At 42.4% G+C, this 18197-nt stretch overlaps 2 protein-coding genes across 8 annotated transcripts in view; one reads left to right on the top strand and one right to left on the bottom strand.

Annotated features, from left to right (window-relative positions):
* The window catches only part of Osbp2 (oxysterol binding protein 2), a 252348-nt gene extending 234157 nt beyond the window's left edge, over window positions 1-18191 (top strand). For 2 of the 6 annotated variants that reach the window (XM_023705812.1, XM_012512560.2), the window contains 10 exons: window positions 630-747; window positions 2285-2342; window positions 2591-2737; window positions 3855-4100; window positions 5929-6049; window positions 6324-6427; window positions 6502-6597; window positions 6678-6862; window positions 16762-16994; window positions 17096-18191. In XM_023705812.1, the coding sequence (XP_023561580.1) occupies window positions 630-747; window positions 2285-2342; window positions 2591-2737; window positions 3855-4100; window positions 5929-6049; window positions 6324-6427; window positions 6502-6597; window positions 6678-6862; window positions 16762-16994; window positions 17096-17241 (1454 nt within the window). In that variant the 3' untranslated portion in view covers window positions 17242-18191. Of the gene's footprint in view, window positions 1-629; window positions 748-2284; window positions 2352-2590; window positions 2738-3854; window positions 4101-5928; window positions 6050-6323; window positions 6428-6501; window positions 6598-6677; window positions 6863-16761; window positions 16995-17095 lie in introns of all 6 variants that reach the window. The other 4 variants (XM_023705810.1, XM_023705814.1, XM_004645522.2 and 1 more) reach the window with 3 other exon arrangements.
* The window catches only part of Morc2 (MORC family CW-type zinc finger 2), an 83562-nt gene that overhangs the window by 8897 nt on the left and 56468 nt on the right, over window positions 1-18197 (bottom strand). The gene's annotated exons all lie outside the window — the stretch shown is intronic.

The raw sequence follows: 18197 nt of genomic DNA, 5'->3' as shown, positions 1-18197 counted from the left end.
CCCTAACCCCTATCCATATACATACCTGAACATACCTGCATTTGGACTTGACCAATGCCAGCCTGTTTGGTCCATGGCACTGTTTGTCTGGTACCTGTCATCATTTGACAAAGGTATCCCCATGCCTAGGTTTAAATTCTCAAGTTTGGATTGGGCAATACAGCTCAGTGGCAAAGGCCTTGCCTTGCACACATAAGAGCACTGGGCTTGATCCTCAGCACATACACGCACGCACACACACACACAGCCTCAAAAGTTCAATATACTCAGCTGTCCTTTTCATGACAGGGTTCTCCAGGTGCAGGGTGGCCACCTACCCAACCTTGGCTGAGGGGGAGGGGCACAGATACCCCAAGTGGGGGTGGGGAGTCTATCAGAAAAGGAAACTGGACTATAGACTGGCTCATCAGCATGTTGAGATATTAGGGAACATTTCTAGAAGGCATCTTCAGCACAGTGAATGCAGTGAAAGGAAGTGTATTATCCCAGTAAAGGGAGCAAGCAGTCCAGGGTGTAGAATGGGGAGGGATGTGGGGTCAGGGTGGGGCTCAAGCCTTGATGTTGGACTCCAGACAGCTGGAGGAGCCCTTTTTGAGGTTGCAAATTGCAGAATCTCTGTGTGTCTCTAGGAAGCTTTTTGACTCCCAAAGGAGAGGATAGTGAGGAAGATGAAGATACCGAGTACTTTGATGCCATGGAAGACTCTACATCCTTCATCACCGTGATCACTGAGACCAACGAGGACAGGTAGGCACTCTCCTACTGTGGCCCTCACCAGCAGGATCATCAACAGCCTAGAATGAGCATCTCCCAGGGTCAGCCTTTCCCTCCTTGTTTTTAGGCCTCCTCCAGGTTTTTGTTGAGACAGGGTCTCACCTTGTAGCTTAGTCTGGCCTCGAATTTATTAATAGTCTTTCTACCTTAGCCTCCCAAGTGTTGGAATTACAGGTGTGTACCACCATGCCTAGCATTGGCCCCATCAGTTTTGGGTTTTTTTTTTTTTTGTTGGGGGGGAGCCTATTAAAATTTTTTTGGCTAAGGATTGAATCCTTTGCACTGAGGTACAGCCTTTTCCTTTTTTTATTTTTTGAGACAAGGTCTTGCCAAGTGATTAACTTCCCCAGGCTGGACTCATGACTGTCCTGCCTCAGTCTCCTAGAGTGCTGGGATTATAGGTGTCTATCACATCTAGCCCGTCTGCTCTTTTGACCAGCTGTGTATTTAGGGTTTTCTTTCAAGTCCCGTTCCAGATAGCGTTTTTGCTTAATTTTGTCATTATTTATACAAAAAAATGTCTAAATAGTTTGTATCAAAATTTTTATTTAAAATGGAAACAGAACAGGGAATTGGTTGGGTGCAGTTCCAGCCCAGCAGTAAGGAAAGACTCCTGCTAATGTTGCCTCAGAACAACACAAGGTCCTAACTGCTCCCTCCATGGTATCATGAAAGATGCAGGAAATCTATTTTCTCTTTCCAAGCCTTTATTGCATTTTTCTAAAAGCTGGCTCTTTCTAGATTCTTTTTTTCCTTTTAGAAACAGAGTCTCACTATATAATTCAGGCTGAACTTCAGCTCACTTTATAGCCCAGGCTGGTCTCAAATTCACAATGATCCTCCTTGCCTCTCAGCCTCCCAAGTGCTGGGATTACAGGCATGTGCCACCGTGCCCAACTCCCAGTAAAATTATAAACTTGCCTATACTGCTGTCAATGTTAGCAGGGTTTGGTTGCCCTCAACATCCTTCCACTCAATCATCGGAAGTATCACCCTAGGTCCTTCTCAGTTGTTCCGAGGCCCTGCTGTGCCTGCAGCACCCAGGATATGAGCTCTCCCCAGGATCCATGAGACCCTAACTACAAAGAGCATTTCCAGCCCCAGCCCCTCCTCGAAAATACTGGAGAGGGGAAATGTCAAAACCATTTTTTCTCTTCAGGAGCTCCAGTCTAGTGTGAGAGTCAGAGTACCAGTCAGTGAGGGTGCAGTAGCATCTATCTGGGACAGGAAGATCTCCACAGGGCTCAGTGAGGCACTCCCAGAGGAGGTACCCAGCCCCTGGCCTCCTCTTGGACAGAAGCTTTACTGAGCACCTGTTATGGTGGGGACACTGGTGAATGGGCCCTCTTCATATTGCTGCCTGTGTCCTTTGGCCTCCCCCTTGAGTATCCAAAATTGGAAATGGCCTATTGGAAAAACTGCCTTGGGATTTCCCCTCATAGGATGTGGGATGGGTGATGAGGCGGCTCAGGATTTGTTCATAAATTAGCTTACCTTTTATTTCCTGCAGAAAAGACGAAGGTGGAAACAGCACATGTGGAACTGTAGATTGGACCACAGCAGACAATGTGAGTGAGGTAGGAGCATCCAAGGCCAGGTTCCAGGTGGTGGCGGCCAGCACTGCAAGCTCAGGACCACCAATGGATTCCAGATCTCTCTCCAGTAGTAGTTTGAACAGAGCCAGCCTGCCTTCCCCATCAGCCATGTGCCAACAGCTGGTTTAGTGCTAGCCCATGGGAGGCCAGGTGAGGGAGTGGACTTGGAGGTCAGTGGGGGCTCCAGTATCCTCTGAAAGGTGTACCTTACTTCTCTACAGGTGCTAGATGGTGCCTCACTTGTGCCCAGGGGGTCATACAAAGTCAAGAGGCGTGCCCGCATACCTGACAAGCCCAACTACAGCCTTAACCTTTGGAGCATCATGAAGAACTGCATTGGTCGTGAGCTCTCCAGGATCCCCATGCCAGTAGGTAGCCCTAGGCACGGTGGCTGGAGTGGCCCTCTGGGCTATGACACCTACACAACACTATGGTGTCAGTTTCTTAATGGCACCTAAACAGAATGTAATTATGTGACTGTATTCATCAGCCAGTCCTTCCAAGAGCAGAGGTCTTCAGACTCTGAGGAAAGGAGCCAGGAGAGAGCTGTGTGTGCTAAAATGTGGGGAACAGCATCAGCTGGCTACTAGCACCATGATGACAGAAAGGGCAGGCTGGATCTGCTTAAACGGTTTCATAGGAGACGGCTCTGGGACTGAGGGCCTCACAACGTCTCAGCTGTCTCCACTTAGTAAGTGAGGAGTGGTGAATATGGACCTTGTGCTCAGAGGTATACCTCCCAGGAAATGGAGGTTTAGCAAAGTCATATAGCAGTCTAAAAGCAAAACTGGGGTCCTTGTTCACCACACTACAGTGGCCATCTCTACCAAGGAAGAGCCTGAGGGCTCTAGGGTAGTTAGTTTTTCTCTGTGACTCATGAGTCCCTTCCCATTTCTGGCTCTGTGTATAATCTGGAAAATGGAATCACAGCAACCCCTTCAGTGTCTGGAAGGATGGAGTGAACTAATGCCAGAAGACTGCGTCACAATGGGAATGTGATAACCTTGCTTTGCTTAAGACCTGCAGGGGCCCCTGAGCTACACATATCCTCACAGCACCCCCACCCCAACAAATGCCTACAACAGAAAACTTAGATCACAGCACAGAATATGAGGAAGACCTACTGCCTCTGACCATGGATTTGCTTAGTCACTCTGATTCTGATGAGTCAGCATTAACCATACAGCAGTGGGAAGCCAGGCACCTCTGTGGAGTCTTCCACTAGTTAATCCTAGTGGAGTGACTATAAACATCATGAAAGTACATGGTAGAGCACACCAGAAAGTGCATGCTGCAGAGGAAACTGAGGCAGAGGGCCTAGAGAGGTACCAGATGGGGCTGAGGTGCTGCACAGCCAGGCTGACAGGTGGACCTCACTATGTGTCATCAGAGCAGTGATGTCCCCTGAATGTCTCAACAGCAGAGGTGCTGTGATGATCCAAGAACTACGGTGCCTGGCCTGACCCATTTCCCCACTGCCTACAGGTGAACTTCAATGAGCCCCTGTCCATGCTCCAGCGGCTGACTGAGGACCTGGAGTACCACCACCTGCTGGACAAGGCGGTGCACTGCTCCAGTTCTGTGGAACAGATGTGCCTGGTGGCTGCGTTCTCTGTATCCTCCTACTCCACCACTGTGCACCGCATAGCCAAGCCCTTCAATCCCATGTTGGGGGAGACCTTTGAACTAGACCGCCTGGAAGACATGGGCCTGCGCTCCCTCTGCGAGCAGGTTAGACCCACCAGCCTGGCATGGGCAGGGTCCACTCTTCCCAGAGAGAGAGGCATGAGAGAACTTGGTGGGACAGAGATAGGTCTGGTGTCAAAGAAAAGGAAGACCCACCTCCCAGCCAGAGAACCATGGGACAGAGGTGAAGGGATGTCTGCAGCTGTGTGAGTCCAGGCAAACACGAAGTAAGGTCACCACAGGGATAAAAGTTGGCAGACAGGCGGAGCCTGGCCAACTGTGCACACTGGGATGGATGCTGCCCTGACCAGTGCCCTCAGCTCCACCCCAACCCCATGGGGACAAGCCAGAATCCAAGCTGGGAGTCTCACCATCATCTGAGGCTGAGCCTGAGTGTCTTTATCAGAAAAGACAATTCTATTGGTGCTGGTGATGTTCTAGCTTCTGGGATTAGCAAGGAGGCCAACTGATTGTTGATCTAATTGCTACTCTGAAAGGAGTGCTGTGGCTGCCATGAGGACGCATTAGAAGGACAGCGAAATAACTGCACAAGAGTACAGTGACAAGTTCTGAAGGTGGAGCCAGCAGGTTTGCTAATCTTTTAGATTTGAAAGGGCACAAAGGGTAACTCCAGAGCTTTAGCCTGAAACCCTAAGTTAATACATTTCTTGATTCATCAAACATTGAGTGTCCTGAACATCCCAGGTGCTGACAGGGTGTTGAGGGTAAGATGGGGAGTAGACAGATGTGGCTTCTGTTATCATCAAACAGCTATGGTGTGTCAAATACTTCTAGTTCTTTAGAAAGGTGGTACTCAGGGAGGTGTTTGACTGGCCCACAGAGTATGGAGGGGAGGCAGTGGGATAGCCAGATTACCCTGGCTTCCTGTATGGGAGGTGGCTACCATGGGGAGAGTGGTCCCCAGGAAGGATGGATACTCAGTATGCTACAAAGGAAGAGACAAGATTTGTTTAGGGTATGACATAGAACATGACAAGGAGGGGCTGGGAAAACTAAAACATGTGGTGTGAACAGCTGGAGAGATGGGATGGGCCTGAGACAGATGTATATATGATGCAGGGCTCTGGCCCCTCCTCTTGGTGACATGTCCCTGCATTTACCCATGGGGGTGGCTCTAATAGGTGTGAAGAAGCTGACATAGGAGAAACCATGCCAGGCCCTGAACAAGACAGAGCCCAGCAGCTGTGGGATGAGGAAGAAAATGCAAAATTAGTGGTGCTGCCAGTGGATGGGAGAAAGCCAGGCAGCAGGGGTTCTAGGAGGTGGGGCACTAGTCAGGGAACACAGTACTGTACAAGGGAAGTTGGGAGATCTAGGGGATCAAGTATGGAGGACAGAAGAAGGCTGAAACAGGACACTGATAGGACTACACTCAGGAGTCAGGTTGGATTCTGCCCCTACATTAAAATGGTTTTACTGGTCTGGCTGCCTTCCCACAGTGTAGCACTGCATGACAGACATGTGCCTTCCCAGGGGTGTGGTTTGGATTAAGTGAAAAAATGGGTATGGAAGCCCTGGTGGAGCCACACCTTTCATTTCACTAGCCCTTGGCTCAGTCTGTCCCAGGCTTGTCCTGGAGGCCCACCATCTCACACATTTTTTAGCCCAAGAGCCAGGCCTGGCCACACCAAGTCCACTTCCTACTCCTAGAGGCTAGGGAAGGCCCAAGAGAGCCAAAGTTTTCTGGTCAAGACACTGTCTCTCCTGAGGACCTGCCTTGGGTCCAACACTACCCAATCCCATGGCCATAGCATTTTGCGTGCTGGGAACAGAGCAGACTCTCCCTCCCTGGCCAGAAAGGTAGTATGGGTCCATGCCAAGCAATGCTCACATCCAACTGGTCTGACCCCAGGTGAGCCACCACCCCCCTTCAGCTGCCCACTATGCATTTTCTAAGCACGGCTGGAGCCTCTGGCAGGAAATCACCATCGCCAGCAAGTTCCGGGGAAAGTACATCTCCATCATGCCACTCGGTAAGCTGGAGTTCTGGGTGCTCCTGGGACAGACAGGCATTCTGCTTCATGAGGGAGAATTTTGCCAACCCAAAAGATGGCTTGGAGCTTGCAGAACTCCCTACAGGTCTGCCCCTCAACACACATGCAAACACAGCCCAGGCCTCCTGGCCTATACCCTAACCCCCTAACATGCATGGATATTCCTTTTGTTCTTGAGATCTTGGGCTGTGGGTGAACTGGCCCAAGCCCTGCATGAGTAGACAATAACCTCTGACCTGTACCTGGCCTCCAGGTGCCATTCACTTAGAATTCCAGGCCAGTGGAAATCACTATGTATGGAGGAAAAGCACCTCAACTGTGCACAACATCATCGTGGGCAAGCTCTGGATCGACCAGGTCAGGGCTGGATACTCTTGGTGGGGTATGTATGGCCCAGGTACTGGCTACTGATCATTATCTTCTCTCACCAGTCAGGGGACATTGAGATTGTGAACCATAAGACCAATGACCGATGCCAGGTGAAGTTTGTGCCCTATAGCTACTTCTCTAAAGAGGCAGCTCGAAAGGTAAGCAGGACTAACTCCCACAACCCCAGAAGGCACAAAGTAGACTATGTCTTTACTTGGTCCCTGACACTGTTCCACAGGTGACTGGAGTGGTGAGTGATAGCCAGGGAAAGGCCCACTATGTGCTGTCAGGCTCATGGGATGAGCAGATGGAATGCTCCAAGATTGTGCAGAGCAGCCCCAGCAGCCCCAGCTCTGATGGGAAACAGAAGACGGTATACCAGACCCTACCAGCCAAGTTACTGTGGAGGAAATACCCACTGCCGTGAGTAGGGGCTGGGGACCCTCTTTTGGAAATGGGGCCGAGGCACAGACAGAGAAAGGTGGCCAGAGAGTGGTAGCCAGAGGACACCACGACACCCAGAAAAAAGCACAGGAGATCACAAGGGTTTAGCTCACATAGGGGTAGAGAATGATGTGACTAACATCCCAGAGTGGAAGCCAGATGTCAGCTGCAAATGAATATGAATCTATCATGTGGCAGCAAATACTATGCAGAGACTTTAAACAGGCAAATAGGACTGAATCCTTCCCTGCATGACTATAAGAAAAATTTTTTAAACTTTGATGACTTGTTGGAAACAAAACTATAAAGTAGCACTGCAGATTCCAAAGAGAACATAAGAGAAATTCTGCAAAAGAAAAAGTAACAAACTGAAAACTCCTTGGAAAGGTTTAAAGAGAATGTGTTACCTGAATACAGGTCAGAGGCAATGGTTACACTATAGCGTAAGAGAGACAAAACCTGGAAAATACAAGAGCTACAGCGAGAGGCCAAATGAGGTTCCCATGTTTGCCATATCCCCTGGGATCTTGTTATTGTGCAGATTGTCCTGAGTGGGAGTCTGCAATGCTATAAGGTCCCCAGGGCACCCAAACAGTGTCTAGTGTACTTCTATTCAGAGCCTTAGGAGGAAACAAGAGATTGCTTCTGAAGAAAAAACAGAAGAGACCTTGCTACACCTGAATCTATGTAGAGAGACTGTTAAAACTGAAAGAGAGAATAGACAGATCATTAAAAAACATTACTTGTTGAGAACTAGCACCCTGACAGCTGTCCTCCCATCAGCAATAATGGGAGCTTGCAGACAAGTGAACAATTTCTTCCATGTCCTGAAAGCTTTATTGCCAGCCTAAAATTATATACTTAGAGTAACTGCCTTTTTTTTTTTTTTTACAGAACCAGGGATTGAACTCAGGCCCTTGTGCTTGCCAGGCAAGAGCTTATTCTTCTAAGCTATCTCCCTGGCTCCCCAGAGTAACTATCTTTAAAAAAATGAACTTGAAATAAAGACCTTTTCAAGCAAATAAAAACTCAGTTGGCCTCCAATACACCGGTAACTAGAGCTGGGGAGATGGCTCAGCGCTTCCCTGGAAGCTCAAGGGCCTGAGTTCAATCCCCAGTTCTGCAAAAAAAAAAAAAGGAAACAATACACCCGTAACTAAAGGGCTTAGCTCAAGCATGAAGAAACTGATCCTAGGTGGAAGATTTGAGATGTATTAATGAAGTATAAAAACTATGTAATCTAAATGAATATTGAGTAAGCAATAATAATAATAATAATAATAATAATAATAATAATAATAATGTCTCCTAGGGTTTAACATTTGAGACTACAACCACCACATTATATAAGTCAGAAGAGGATTAAGTGAAGAAAAGCTGTGCTACCCAGGAGAAGGGTCAAGACATGCATTAAGTGGCTGGGGATGTAAGTCAGTGGTAGAGCACATGTTTAGCATGCATGAGGCCCTAGGTTCAAGCCTCTGCATGGCTACAGGTATTAACTTCTGACCTAGGAGGTATGGATATTGCAATTTCTAGAGTAACCACTAGAATAACACATTTAACAAGAATCCCAGAAGAAAAGGAACATAGGTAAAAATGGCACAGAGGGAAAATAAAGAGAAATAATGTAAAAAATTTTCCCAAAATAAAAAAAGATGAAAGGGCCTTAGCTCAAAAGGATCTATATAGCATAAAGAAAGATACAAGGAAAAACATTCACCTACACCATGCTGTAGTCAAAATTAAGTCTACCAAAGAATAAATTCTGATAAGATTCCAGAGAGGACTGAAAGATTTTAATCAAGGGTGAAGAATCAGACTGACATCTGATGTTTCAACAACCAGGGCTTGAGTAATATTTAAAAATTAAATTAAAAGGTAGAATTTATTCTCCGGACAAGTTATCATTCCAATATGAGGCCATGGGGAAAAGAGATTGGAACTGATCAATAAATTATATTTATTATCAAACACACATGTACAAATTCCCCCAAATGAATGTAACTGTTACATATCTCAAAATACTAAAAAATAAATACAAGACCATGATAAAAAAAATTCCGTAGGTATACAGCCTCAGGTTTGCTACACAAAAAAAAATCACAATGAAAACAGTATTAGACAAAATAATCTTAAAAGGCAGAGAAAAATCTAGAAGATGTTGTGATACAGATGAAGTAAAATTTACTTGTTGAACAATAAAGAAAATATGCTCAAAGTAAGTTCTGCATAAGTTACAGAAGGTCCTAGGTTCGATTCCAGATACCAAAAGAAAAGTTTAAATAATGTTAACAAGGTAGGATTTTGGGATAAGAAGGATACCAGGGATGTGGAGAAATGAGGGAGACAATAAGAGAAGAGTAAATGAAAAAGTAGAACAGAAATAACATACAAAACAGATTTGAACACATTAGTGTTAGGCAAAAGCAAAATACTGAGTAGATTTGTTACAATGAAGATGCACACTCCTTGTAAGATACAGAGAACATAAAGATGTGCAAAGGTTAAAAATAAAAGAGCTTCTGTGAAAACTGAACCAAAAAAGCTGTAGCAGTTATATTAATACTAAGTAAAATAGAGCTGAGGAGGAAAGCATATTAAGGAAAGAAAAGTTGCCACATAATGAAAGATTAATGTAATAAAACAACCTCAAAGCACAACACTAAGCACATTTTGATACCCAAGGAAGAAATATAGTACGTCTATCATCATCATAGGAAAGTGGAAGATTTCAATATATGCCCTCTCACTTGTTGATAGTGGGGGGAAAAAGGATATGAAGAAGACTGAAACAACAGAACTATACGTAAAAATAATGCAGCAGCCTGAGAATACATGTTTTCTCAGTTACACATGGAATGTATGTGTAAAAATCATTCATGTTAGAGCATAAACGCTCCAACAAATTTACAGAGGATAGCTTACAGAGTATGATCTGTAAGACCTTTAAATTAGAGCCAAATTACAAAACTACTCCACATATGTAGGGAAAAAATTAAGTTCCTAAATAACTCATAAGTAAATGAGAACTCAGAATGGAAATTTTTAAATATCTAGAACTGAATGACATCAAAGATACCAAAACTCGATGGATGGGATAGGCAATGCCTGAAGTTAAATGTACTATATTGTTTTAAACACTTTGTAATTTTGAGGCTTTTTCTTTTCTTAGTTTCCATTCTGAAAGTTAGAGAAAATTGAACACATACACCCAAAGAAAGAAGACAATGTATCTTAAAGAAGACAGAAACTAATAGAATAGAGAAAGGAAATATAACAAAGCTTGGTAAAGCCAATAATTGACTCTTTGAGGAACAAAACAACTGACAATAGAGAAAACAACTATTAAGACTGGTCAAGAGAGAAATATTCCTATAATCCCAGTGCAATGGCAAGCAGAAACACAAACATCCAGGGTTTTAACTTTTTTTTTTTTTTTTTTTTTTTTTGTGGTACCAGGGACAGAACTCAAGAGCCTGCGCTTGCCAGGCAAGCACTTATTCTACTGAGCTATATCCCCAGCCTGTCACCCAGGGTTTTGAGGCTGATTTATTTTATGTCGATGGGCACATTTTTAAAAAAGGCTGGGAATTAGTTCAGTAGTAGCATACCTCTGGGTTACATCCTTAGTATTCCAATCAGTCCGTCAATTAAGTGGATATGAGCTGGGAATTTGATGCCCGGGCCTACCATGCCGTCCCTGCCCAGGGGTGCTCTGAGATGGCAATTGAGACTGGGGGTGGTGGCACACGCCTGTAATCCCAGCTCTTGGGAGGCTGTAAATAGGCAGATCACTAGGAGTCCAATCTAGTAGTGAGACCCTGAACACCCTGTAGACCCTTCCCTAAAATACAAAAAATAAATACATAAATAGAGATAATTAACACTCAAGTGGGAAGAACAAATTCCTAGAAAAATACTACTTATTAAGAACTGATTCTAAGGGGCCAGGGAGATAGCTCAGTAGAATAAGCACTTGCCTGGCAAGTGCAAGGCTCTGAATTCAATCCCTGGTACTGCAAAGAAAAAAAAAAAAAAAGACTGATTCTAGAAAATTATCCAAGTATGCCTATACTTAATAAAAAAACAAAAAAACCCCTAAAACAATGGCTTTAAATTACCATAAAAAAATACAAGGTCCAGATCATTTTATAGGTGAATTCATAAACTTCTCAAGAAATCTTAATCAATTTTATAAAAGTCTTGCCATGAAAAAAAGGAAATATTTTTTTTCTACACTGTAAGGCTAGAATAACCTTCATATACCAGCTAAAAGAATAGTAGGAAAATAAAAATTTTAAGCCATTTCTTTTATAAGCAAAATTATAAAACAAGACATCAGAAAATCCAATCCAACAGTGCATCAAAAAGATAATCTATAATCAGATTTATCTATAGTTTGCAAGAATGATTTTATATTGGAACATTCATAAATTATATTAATAGTCATCAAAAGATTCAGAGAAAGCATTTTAGGTGCCTATATATAAAATTAATATGCAGAAATCAAACACATTCTATATGCTAACAGGAAACAAGTAGAAAATGCAATCGATAAAACACCAGTTACATCAGAAATATCAAGGACTTTGTAATAATCCTTATTTTCAAGACCTCTATAGTGAAAATTATTAAAATTTACTAAGTTGTCAAAGGAGTGCTAAATGAAGATAAATTATTCATGGACTGAAAGTACTGTAAAGATGTCATGGTTTAAAGATTCAGCAAACTGGGATTTTAATGAAACTTAATATTAGAATTTTTAAATTTATATTGCTGAATAAAAGACATTTCTGGATAACCGAAGAAAAAAACTAGGAATTATTCTACTAGATATGGGGACTTATTTTCAAACTAAGATGGAATGGAACAGTGAACCTAGAAACAGTCCCTTGGCAGTTTGTATCCTTGATACATGACTAAATTGGCAAATCAGGTTTTGTGAAGATAAAAAAGAAAAAGATTAACTGAGCCTCTCCCTTATAACAAAAATCAATTCAACGGCTGGCAAGATAGCTCAGTGGTCTAAAGCACCTACTTAGGCAACCTTAGGCAAGTGCAGGGACTGATTTGATCCCAGGTGCCACAACAGCTCCTGTCCCGAGGGTGGGCTGAACCAGCCACAAAAAAAAAAAAAAAAAAAAAAAAAAAAAACCCAAGATAGAGATTCATACAATAACTATTGTCTTGTTAAACAATAAAATTAATACTTTAAGTAAAAACATACAAATGAGTATCTATTAGACCTTAAGAAATTAATTTTAAACAAGACACAGGGAAGCAATGATGCATTTAAGTATATCAAAACATACAAAAAGTATAGGAACTTTTGTTTATTAAGAGAAGTATTGTAAATGGGTACAATGGTGCATGCCTATAATCCCAGGAGAACTGCCAAGTTCAAGGCCAGGTTAGGTAACTTAGACCTTTTCTTAAAAATATAAAATGACTAATGATGGAAGCTCACTGGTTGAGTACTTCCTCAGCTTGTGCAAGGCCCTAAATTCCATCCTACGAACTACAAAAGTGAAATTTTGCTTTTTAAAAGGCAATTTATAATTATTGAAACTGTCCTACCAATTTGATTTGAAACTGTCTCATTGCTATTTGTTTATCAATAAAATTATGGGGAAAAAAAAAAAAGGCAATTTAGCCAGGCATGGTGAATTACACCTGTAATCTCAGCATTCTTGAAGGAGAAGGATCACCACAACTTCAAGTCCCGCCTGGGCTACATAGTAAGAATTTTTCTCTCAAGAAAGGTGCAATTTAAAGAAAAGATAAAACAACGTATACCGTGCAGAATAATCTCATAGTATATACACTGAACAGCAGGATTAATATCAAGAAAGAGGACTTAGGATATAGCTTAGTAGTGGAACATAGGCTGAATATGAATGAGACTTAGGGGTTTAATCTCCAGAACCCCTCAAATGGCAATAAAAAATAATATGAAATCCAGGTATAGAGGTGTATATCATAATCCCAGCTGAGACAAGAGGATCTTGAGTCAGAGGCCAGCAGTTCAACACCAGAGATACATAGTGAAACTCTGTCTTTAAAGAAAGCCCAAATAATAATGATGATGAATACATTAAAAAAAAAAAACAACTTCTCAACAAGTATAGCGAAAAAAAAAATCCAATAGAAAAATGTGCAAGAGCCATGAACAAGAATTTCACAGAAATACTACTACATATAGCCAATCATCACATGAAAACCACAGCCAACATCATTGATAATCAGGTAAATGCTAATCAAAACCACCACAATGAGATGCCACCTTACATTCATTTAACTGGCAAAAATTTAAAAGTCTGACAATATCAAAGGTTGAAGGTTTGGATCCTCAATATCTCTTCAAATACTGTTAGTGGGAACATAAATTGGTGCAGCCCTTTTGGATTTGTTGTATTTTGGGATACTGGGGATTGAACTTAAGGCCTCATGCATGCTAGGCAAATGCATTGCTATTGAGCTACACACCAGCACTGGTCTCAGTTCCTAAAGATGAACTATCACATACACTATAACCTAGCAGTTCCACTTCTAGTATAGAAGAAATGTGCCATTGGTCCAAAAAGGACAGAACAAAAAGAAAAAACAAAATATGAGATCTAAATCCAACATGTCAGTACAAGTTGAGAATTTCTAATCTGAAAATCTGAAATGCTCCAAAATCCAAAACAGCTTGAGCATCAATATGACTCTGTAAGTAGAAATTTCCATACTTGACCTCTTCTGACAAATCAGTAATGCGGGTACAATAAAAATATTGTATTTAAACTGAAACATAAATGAAGTTTATATTTAGATTTGGGTCCCATCCCCCAGGTATCTCACTAAACAAGTGTTATGAAATTTTAAACACAAGTACATCTTGTCCCGTATATCTTGGATAATGGATACTCAACCTTAATAATGGATACTTGACCTCCCATTATAAGATTCAGACAAATTTCTTTCTTGTAATAGTGCCAAAGTTTTATTAAAGCTAGGAAAAGAAACAGGCTCTGCATAGCAAGTTTGGGTCAAATAAAAGAAAAGAAACATGAGAAACATCAGCAGGTTTTTGAAACTAGTAGTTAATTGGTAGGATTCTTACCCTGACTGACTATATATGCTGAGACCTGTGAAATAAACAACTGCACTGAAGATAGCAATGTGTGATGATAGGGTCATGCTTGGAATGCCTGTCATTCTGGTCTTCTACATATGTACTGCTTGTCATGACATACCAATTATTGCCATACTGTCTCTCAAGTAAATGTTTAAAAAAAAAGTAATAAATGAAAAAAATAAGACAAAAAAATGTCACAGGACTGTCCTGCTACAATGCTGTATATGGTTAGATTTCTAAATTTCTGTGTAAAAATATGTAATTGTTTATTCATATTTTTAAAAATATTTATTAAAAAAATTTTTTTCTTTATATTCTGTATGGACTTCAAGTTTAACATATCAATATTTGATGGAAAATACCTGTTCCATGTTATGCCTAACATGTTTGATATTCAGACAGATAGTCAGGTTAAACCCAACTGCTTATGTTGTAGGGCAATAATAAGCTTCTCTTCTGAAGGGTTAACAACCTAAGTTTGCAGACCAAAAATGAGAGAAAAAGAAGGGCTAAAAACAAGGACAGCCAACATTTTGGCCCTAGCCTTTCAAGGTCAGTGAAAACTCAGGACATAGGAGAACCTATACTGTAACATCATGTAACTCAGTTGTGGCCCAAATTTTCTGTTCAAGGAGATTATGGGGCCACAGAGGAAAGTGATCGATGATGTTGAGTGTGCCTAAAGGGAGTCACATGGAGAGAAAACATTCTCTCAGGCTTTCACAGAGAGCAAACTGGTCAAGCAATGGCCATAACTCATCCACATGGTTGACACTGACAAACGATCTACAAAGTGTGGTATAGGATTTCAGGATAAATCCTGAGGGGACTTGAGTGACCTTATCAGATACAAAAGTTACATTTCTTGTTATATAGGTCTTGCTTTATCTTGGTCTTAACCATCCAGCAAAAAGGTAAAAAAATCGAGGTATTAAGGGGTGAAGCCATGCTGGTATGCTGGGCTGTAAAGGGCTCAGTCAATAACTTCTGACATTGCCAGTCCTGCAGATCACCCACTACTATTATGGACTACTGGACTATATTGGAATATTTTGCTGAATTCACGTACCTACAATATTTAAACGACAATGGAATATGCTTCTCTGACAAAACTAAAAGAAAAAAGGGGATACAAAGGAATGACCATTTTGTATCTCTATATACAAAATAGTTAAGATAGACATACAGCTAGTTTCTCTTAATTCAATGAGAAGAAAGATTTGTACTAGTAGTGCTTGGACAGGATATCATGTCAGCATCCTGAACTATGAATAATCACTAAGAAGATAACAATATGCAATGTATTAATTATTGAAACTCTCCTAATCAGTTTTGAAACTCTCACTGCTATGTTTCTCAATAAAATTATTTTTTTAAAGAAGAGAAAAACAAGAAAAAACACACCCTACTTCATGAGGGTAAGCCATTTGTGCAAAAGAAAGTAGGTTAGACAAAATTTTAAATATCCACTATATGTACTCTATAAGAGATACATTTAAGTAATAAATATTGGAATGACAAAGATACGTCCATAGAAAGGCTGCCCAAACGAAAAGCTGCCGTAGTTATATGCATATCACAAAATGAATTCTAAACTATAAATAATACTAGAAGAGGGCAAATTCATAATGAAGTTTCAGTTGACTAAAATGAGTTTTGAATTTGAATATATCTTGTACCGAATAACAAGCCTTTAAAATATGTGCACCATAGGTCATAGAAATATAGAGAAACTAATTTACAACCAAAAATAAGAAATTTTAATGTACATTTTTTTAGTTATGGGTAGGAAAAAAACCCTGGAGAATAAATTTGAACAAAAGGCAAAAGGATCTAGCCAGTTATATAACTACTGTACCCCAACAACTGAACAAACACATTCCCTTTACATGTGAGCCAGCTGCAAAAACTGACCATATACTGGGCCATATGGCAAACTGCAAAGTAAACAAATGATATCAAGTATTTAACCATGTATATTATCTGACTCTAAAACAACTATGCTAGAAAAAAAGTGACTTAGAAATGTCTACCTTTATAAACTTAATACGTTTCCAAATATGTGGTATGTCAAATGAGTCATAAGTCATAAATGTTTGCTCAGATATGATACAAGAATCAGAAAATATACCAAAAGTGGTAGGATTCAGGTAAAAGCAGTATGTGGAGTGAAATATACTGCCTTAAAATGCACAACATATTAGAAAAAAAAAAAAAAGAATAGGCGCTAAGTCTCCACCTCCAGAAGTTAGGAGAAAAATGCAAATGAACCCCCCAAAATTAGGAGTATAACAGCAAAATCTGGAAGGCAGAAAACCCTAAAAATTGATCAATGTTTTATTTTTCAACCAATGAATAAAGTCAAACCTCTGGCAGGATGTTCAAAACTGAAGACACATAAAAAAGGACACAGCCAAGCCACAGACATTATCAGATCAAAAACAATGAGGCTATGAGAAAACCAAGTTATGCTGGCAGATTAGAATAATTGGATGAAAGGGACAAATTCCCAAAGAAGTCTTTAGTAGGAAACCACTTAAAAGAGTTTGGTGGAGCCTCATAAGGGATGGTGCAAGCCAGAGGGTTCAGACAGAGCTGGTGGGTTTTGCAGAGTTGGTTAATCATGGATGGACACTGGACCAGGAAAAGGTTGGCTGAGGTCAGAGGGCACCCCAGATGTGGGGAGTAAGAAGGCTAGGGAGGATTAGAGTCATGGACTGGTAGGGATAGCACCTTCTCACTCACACCGCTGCAGGGAGAACGCAGAAAACATGTACTACTTCTCTGAGCTTGCACTGACCCTCAATGAGCCTGAAAGTGGAGTGGCACCCACTGACAGCCGCCTGCGTCCGGATCAGCGGCTGATGGAAGAAGGACGCTGGGACCAGGCCAACACTGAAAAGCAGCGGTTGGAGGAAAAGCAGCGCCTGTCACGGCGCCGACGACTGGAGATTTGTGCACCAGGCCGCAGCTGTGGCACAGAGGAAGGTGAGGCTGGGTGAGGAGGGGGCCCAGGGGCAGGAGGGAAGTATACTGGGGATCAAGGGGGCACCCAGGAGAGGGGCTTACCCACCTTGGCCCATGCCCAGCAGAGAAGGAGTCAGATGGGTATGTTCCGCTGTGGTTCGAGAAGAGACTGGACCCACTCACCAGAGAAACGGCCTACGTGTACAAGGGTGGCTACTGGGAATCCAAGGAGAAGCAGGACTGGCACATGTGCCCCAACATCTTCTGAGTGCCACCCCTGCAGCAAAATACAGAGACCTATATAGCTGGCCCCACCTTTTCTTTAATGCACTCAATTCAATATTGAATGTTCCCCTCCCCCCATTTTCTTTCCTCTTCCCCCACCGCCCTACAGAAAAAAATGTGGGGAGTTTCTACCTTAGAAGGGGGAAGGGCTGACCCGGGTTCTCTCCATCTCCTAGGTGCACCGGGTCACCTGTGCCCCTTTACCATGGTCTTGGGCCCCATGGGCACCCCAGCTTCCACTTAACATAACTCAGGCTGGCTGGCCCAGGCCATGGGCTGCCCAGGTCACCAGCCCCAAATGAGGGAGGAACTAGCCCTTCCCTGGGAACTTCTTTTGACTTTTTTAGAAAAAGAAAAATGACCTCTTGTTTCTTTCCAGCCATGATGTTTAGTAAGTATTTTTAGTACAGCAATTATCAGACAGCTTTCCAAGTGTGCTTTCTTGCCACAAATTGTCCTGGCAAGAACCCTTTTTATGACTTCAGAAAGCCAGACACTTTTGAATTGGGAGCATTTTGTAGCTCAACATGGCAAGGCCCGCTGCATGAGCTACCCATGCACCTGGAGCCTAGGGACCACAGACAGAGAAGGGGTCTGCCCTGGGCTAGCTGAGCACAATTGTTCTTTGGAGTGACAACCCATGACTCGGGTGGGGGACTGCTGAGTGCCCCCATTTGGACTGAAAGCAGCAGCCCCGTGCCTAACCTTGACGATGCTGGGGCAGCACCCTAGCCTAAAACAGGCCAGGAAGGGGTGAAATGGAGGGCCCACAGGTGCTCCCCACCCTGAGAACCAGACCCCAAATCAGCAATAACAAACCCTCTGTACAGCCTGGGCTGGTGACCTGGACACCACAGACCTGGTATCCCACCTCATCCTCAGGTGGCTCCAGGGGTGCCCATATCAGCACTCCCTGAACTCTCTGCCTAAGATATATAT

The sequence above is a fragment of the Octodon degus genome, unplaced genomic scaffold (assembly GCF_000260255.1).
Source record: "Octodon degus isolate 3935 unplaced genomic scaffold, OctDeg1.0 scaffold00230, whole genome shotgun sequence".
Classification (NCBI taxonomy): Eukaryota; Metazoa; Chordata; class Mammalia; order Rodentia; family Octodontidae; genus Octodon; species Octodon degus.
The sequence above is the reverse complement of the archived record's forward strand: the minus strand, read 5'-3'. Positions and strand labels throughout refer to the sequence as shown.